At 42.4% G+C, this 5690-nt stretch overlaps 1 protein-coding gene across 1 annotated transcript; it reads left to right on the top strand.

Annotated features, from left to right (window-relative positions):
• The first annotated feature begins 1426 nt into the window (after positions 1 to 1426).
• apex2 (APEX nuclease (apurinic/apyrimidinic endonuclease) 2) lies at positions 1427 to 4631 on the top strand. Its single transcript, XM_052058080.1, has 6 exons — positions 1427 to 1663; positions 1740 to 1823; positions 2005 to 2185; positions 2269 to 2412; positions 2492 to 2561; positions 3560 to 4631. The coding sequence occupies exons 1-6, from the start codon at positions 1549 to 1551 to the stop codon at positions 4541 to 4543; spliced, it is 1578 nt and encodes a 525-aa protein (XP_051914040.1). The 5' UTR covers positions 1427 to 1548; the 3' UTR covers positions 4544 to 4631.
• Positions 4632 to 5690: the final 1059 nt, after the last annotated feature.

Genomic DNA, 5690 nt, shown 5'->3' with positions numbered 1-5690 from the left:
CCAAACGTCAAGGCACAACTGCTCCATCTACCAAACATTCGGGGAGTTGCACCTTCACAGCGACGTGCATAGTACAGTACAGTGTAGCCACATCATTTTATGTGGGCCGCGAAAGCACAACAACCAGGTAACTTCCACGACGCTTGCTGAAATCTGTACCCAAAGTTCAAATTGTCATTTGTAATAAATAGGCATGTTGATCTATTGCAAACATTTTCTTGTTTTACATTAGTACAGAAACTTAAACAGGGGAACAAACTACTCTCCTTGACTTTTGATTTCAAAATTGGTTATATATTGATTGCGTACTTTATATGTAATAAATAATACGAGGAGATGATTCAATATTTATACAGTTTCACAATCTTCCTCTTAAGGAAACTGACCACAATGTGGCCCGCGACAAAAAGTTGACATCCCTGGTCTACAACGATACTGGTAGTGAAATGTACTGTGTGTTGGAAGGTGTTGTATGAATTTGGTTTCTAAGTCTGCTTGCTTTCTGGTTTTCATAGTGAAGTTGATGAGAGAGAGCTGCAAACAGTGGTGTCTACAAGAAAGTTTATGTTCCATGGTCTTCTTTTCTGTGAAAAAAAAGGTCTTATTTATTGTTCACATTTTCTTGCACATATAATTACCGGGGCGGCCCGGTAGTCCAGTGGTTAGCACGTCGGCTTCACAGTGCAGAGGTACCGGGTTCGATTCCAGCTCCGGCCTCCCTGTGTGGAGTTTGCGTGTTCTCCCCGGGCCTGCGTGGGTTTTCTCCGGGTGCTCCGGTTTCCTCCCACTTTCCAAAAATATGCATGGCAGGCTGATTGGACGCTCTAAATTGTCCCTAGGTGTGAGTGTGAGTGCGTATGGTTGTTCGTCTCTGTGTGCCCTGGGAATGGCTGGCAACCAATTCAGAGTGTCCCCCGCCTACTGCCCGGAGACAGCTGGGATAGGCTCCAGCACCCCCCGCGACCCTAGTGAGGATCAAGCGGTTAGGAAGATGAATGAATGAATGAATGAATATAATTACCGGTACTATGTTCACGATTAAACATGTTTCCAGAAAGGCCACAATGAGGCAATTTAACTGATTACACAGTTGTGTTTTTTTATCCCCGTGTTCACAGGTACTTATTTTGGGTGTGCGATATATGTACTTGAAATTTATGAATGATACTGGTGTCACGTGATGAGGTTTAAAGTTTGGAACGCCATTGCCTCCAGCAGATAATTGTCACTTTGCCACATCTAATATGGGGACAACGTTCACGCAGGATTCTGGTGGAGGCGGGTTCAAGGCATAATTCATGCCCATAGTGACGATGGCCTCCACGTTTTATTAAAATTTCACTGGTATAATTTTCACGTATAGAAATATAAAAGATTTTATTCAACAACATATGATTGCAGCATCCAAATATAGACAAAGGAATACACTTCCGTTTGTGCTCGCTCAACTTCCTCTGTACTTCCTGGTGTACGGGAAAACTTTCCGCTCGTAATTACGACCACTTCTACTACTTCCCAGTGGGGCACATATTTTTAATATTTTATAAAATGAAGATAGTCACCTGGAATATAAATGGTATACGGTCGTTCAGATGTGGGATAAAAAAGACGCTTGACGAGCTGGACGCGGATATCATATGCGTGCAGGAGACCAAAGTGACAAGTAAGCAGAGAACACGCGGGCTAATTAAAATAGTTAATGCAACTGTTTTATTTCAACAAATTCGAATTGTGCATAGGAGACCTGCTCGATGAGAGAATTGCCATCGTTGATGGTTATAACTCCTATTTCAGCTTCAGTCGAGGACGCAGTGGCTACTCAGGTTTGGTATCCTGACGTCACCGTTTCAATTATATTTTCAGGCTTTCAAGCATGCCAGCAGTTTAATGTACGAAAATAAAAAAAATCCGCTGAGCCTGACTTATTAGATGATTAACCCCTGCAGTGTGACAGAAAAGGGGAGCCAGACTCTCTTGATGTTACATTGTACTCGTTGTGTGTAGGTGTCGCCACTTATTGTAAGGACATTGCCACACCTATAGCTGCTGAGGAAGGTCTCACCGGTCTGTTGACCAATAACGCGGGGGCTATTGGTTGTTATGGTAACCAGTCCGAGTTTACAGACGATGAGCTGCAGCTTTTGGACAACGAAGGTCGAGCTATCGTCACGCAACACAGAGTACAGTAAGAACATTAACTCAGTTGGACTGACTCGATGTTTATGTATGGCTGTATTTTCTAGTTACCGTTGCTGTTTGTCCTGACAGGTGTTCGGACAAAATCCAAACTATTACTGTGATAAATGTTTACTGTCCGCGAGCTGACCCGGAAAAGCCAGAAAGAAGACAGTTCAAACTGCAGTTCTACAAGTTGCTTCAGACTCGAGCTGAGGCTATGTTGAAGAACGGGAGGTGTGAGGGGCATCTTGCATTCATTGGATCAAACTGGCTCAAACTCCTCATTTCTCATTTCAGTTGTTTTCTTTTCTAGCTCTGTAATCCTTTTAGGGGATGTAAATACCTCTCATCGACCAATAGACCACTGCGACCCGAATGAAATTGTAAGTACTGGACATGGATTAAATTGGCCCCAAAGCACACAATATTTGACATTAGAAAAATTTCACGGCTGATCAAAAATAAAATTTAAAAAAAGTCACAAAGGTTATATTTACTGAAATAACGAACTTGTCGCATATTTACTCAGCGTAAAATCTGGATGTGTTTAGTTGAGCACAAAGCTGTATTTCTCAGTTGAATTGTACCTCCGCCCATTTAGTGGAATAGTGAGGGGAGTTTCACCCATAATCTTGTCAAATAGGAATGTACTGTCGTGTTTTGTTGCCATTATGCAGCATCACCTAAGCCTATTCACAGCAGAGCAGGGCTCCGTCCCTCTAACAATGTAGAACCTGAATAGTAAACTGAACACAATTGGTGACTCATCTGCTTAAAAAAAATTAAATTAAATAAACGGCTCAACAGTTTGTGCTTCAGGATCAATTCATTGCTGCTCCTTTTGGGGTATGCGCGTTTCAGCCAATGGTCAGTTTAATAGAGTATACTCACAGAGACGCTAATGAGAAACAGATATACATCTACTGTTAGAGGGTCAGGATAAAGAATATATACCCATAAGTATTGTTATATTTTATGTCTAGGCATTTTGGTGCAACGTTTGTGTTCAGATATCTGTGACTATTAAGTCTTACATCACCACCACATTGACACTATCCTAGCAGGCAACCTGTCCAGGGTGTAACCCGCCGACTGCCTGAAGACAGCTGGGATGGGCTCCAGCATGTTGGTGACCCTCGTAACGACAAGCGCGTTGGATAATGGATGGAGGAATAAAGCAAAGCTAGCTACTTGGTTGTTTTGAAGACACATGTAAATGTTTTTGTTTTTTGTTTATAATTTGATGATAAACTTTAATTGGGGGGTGGCCATAAACAGGTGAAAGCCTCTTATTTTTTTTAATGTATAGATGCCTGTCTCTAAACCTGCTATTTGTTATGCAGTAACTTGTGTTGGGTGCACTGTTCCTCTCATTCCTTAGGATGACTTTGAGGACAACCCTGGCAGGAAATGGCTGAACGTCTTTTTAAGGGATGACAAACCGTCAGCGTCAGCAGATTTCTCTCACAGTGGCAAGTTTGTTGACACATTTCGCTATTTCCACCCCACTCGGACTGGCGCCTTCACGTGCTGGTCCACTCTGACGGGGGCTCGCCGTACCAACTATGGCACGCGCATCGACTACATCTTCGCTGACTATCAGCTTGCAAAGGAGCAGTTTGTGGCGGCCGACATCATGCCGGAGGTGGAGGGCTCGGATCACTGTCCCGTGTGGGGGGCTCTGCGGTGCATTCTGCTGCCCAACTCCAAGCCGCCCCCTCTTGCTACCTGCTACCTGCCTGAGTTTGCCGGCAAGCAGCAGAAACTCTCACACTTTCTCGTCAAAGTGGACCAGAAGTCATGTCAAACTGAATCGAAAGAGGCACTGCCTGCATCTCAGGAAGAAGCTGAAAGGAGGGAGAATATAAATGTCACGGGCACAAAGAGAATCATGAGGACAGAATCTGTTAAGCAGATGAGTAAAAAGGCCAAAACGGCAACGACATCTTCAAAACCCCAGGGCAACATTCTTGCCTTCTTTAAACCCAAAAATGAAAAAGCACTTGGTTCCTCGCAGAATTCCCTCAAAGCGTCCCCAACACGGGATGAGCTCACGCCGGATGTCGTGTCACAGCTCCACAGCGCCACGCAAGATAAGACGACAAAAGGTGAACATTTGAGCACACATGCGTGCAACCCACGTAGCGACAAAGGAGCATCTTTCGGCTTTTGGAAGTCCGTACTTCACGGCCCGCCACCGACACCTGCCTGCAAAGTTCACAGTGAGCCTTGTGTGCTGCGCACTGTCAAGAAACAGGGGCCCAACATGGGCCGGCAGTTCTTTGTGTGCGCCCGCCCTCAAGGACATGCTGCCAACCCAGAGGCTCGCTGTAACTTCTTTGCATGGGTTGAAAGGGGCAAGTGAAAAAAAAAGGTGACTTTCCGAATTTTTCACCATTGGTCTACTTTGAAATGACTCTTATTAGCCTGAATAAAGGAGTGTTTTATAACAATTGAGTGTTCATTATTCCTCAAAAGAGGTGGCAAAAGTACTTACATTCTACTAAAATTGAAGTAGGCGTGTGTCAATCAGTAGTTATAAGTGTAAAATGAGTAGGAGGAGTGATTTTACTCCGATACTTATGTGAAAAAAAGTAGACTTAAATTTATGTATTAGTACAAAATATTTTTTTACCCTCTGTTATTGTAGTTTCCAAATGCAGAGAGTAAAAGGTGGTCAGAAAAATAACAAAAAATACGGACATAAAGTACAGACGGCTGAATAACTAGAATGCAGTCATTAAGTATCTATGCTTTTGTATTTTCCATGACTGTTCATCATGGAACATCTTTTCTTTCAGCCTTAATCCAGTACATCTGATGAGTGTTTAGTTGTGACAATCATCACATCGGATAACACGTTGAGCTACAAATAATCCACAGTGAAAAAATTCTAAAATAAAATTACACACAAAAATAAAATAGACAATGCATACTAATGCACTCTCTCTCCTCTGGCCAATTACTCAACTAATAATGAATCAAATTTAATATTTTAATCGAATGCTTTTTTTCCATTATTTTAAAAGAATGTGTAAAGTAATTTATACTTTTTTTTACATTAAAAAATTGTAAATTATAAGTTTTTGAATGTATGTATTTTTTTAACTGACAACCTGTGCTCCTACTTACCCTGCTGCCAATGACAGCCCAGTACAGTACTTATTTTCCTCTAGATGGCACTGTCGTGAGCTGCAGGCAATTTGCACCGGCATTTTTTTAACGGAGGAAATGTTCTACCAATTGCAGTAGGTCACACGTTACAGTAGCGCAGCCAGCATGTTATCTACAGGATGTCCAAATTTGTAGTCATGTTTTGCATTCCTCATGTGTTGGGCTGAAAGTGAAAGTGAATCTACGCTGGCACCAAGTTCCATTACATTATAGGTACAGTATTTGAGTACTGAATTCTAGATGGGACTGGATTGAAATGGGATGCGTCTAATTTTCACCATCCTCCTTCTCATCTACTCTTCTCTTACAGCTGCACTGAAAAGTAAACATGCAGTATG

This window comes from Hippocampus zosterae, chromosome 2 (genome assembly GCF_025434085.1).
Source record: "Hippocampus zosterae strain Florida chromosome 2, ASM2543408v3, whole genome shotgun sequence".
NCBI classification, from domain to species: domain Eukaryota; kingdom Metazoa; phylum Chordata; class Actinopteri; order Syngnathiformes; family Syngnathidae; genus Hippocampus; species Hippocampus zosterae.
This window is presented reverse-complemented; position numbering and strand designations above follow the sequence as displayed.

Bases quoted from the DNA above. Each gene is read 5' to 3' on its own strand.
- apex2 (XM_052058080.1), top strand. From the start codon at position 1,549: ATGAAGATAGTCACCTGGAATATAAATGGTATACGGTCGTTCAGATGT. The intron at 2,413-2,491 runs GTGTGAGGGGCA...TTTCTTTTCTAG, and splicing joins GCTATGTTGAAGAACGGGAG to CTCTGTAATCCTTTTAGGGG. The intron at 2,562-3,559 runs GTAAGTACTGGA...CTCATTCCTTAG, and splicing joins ACTGCGACCCGAATGAAATT to GATGACTTTGAGGACAACCC.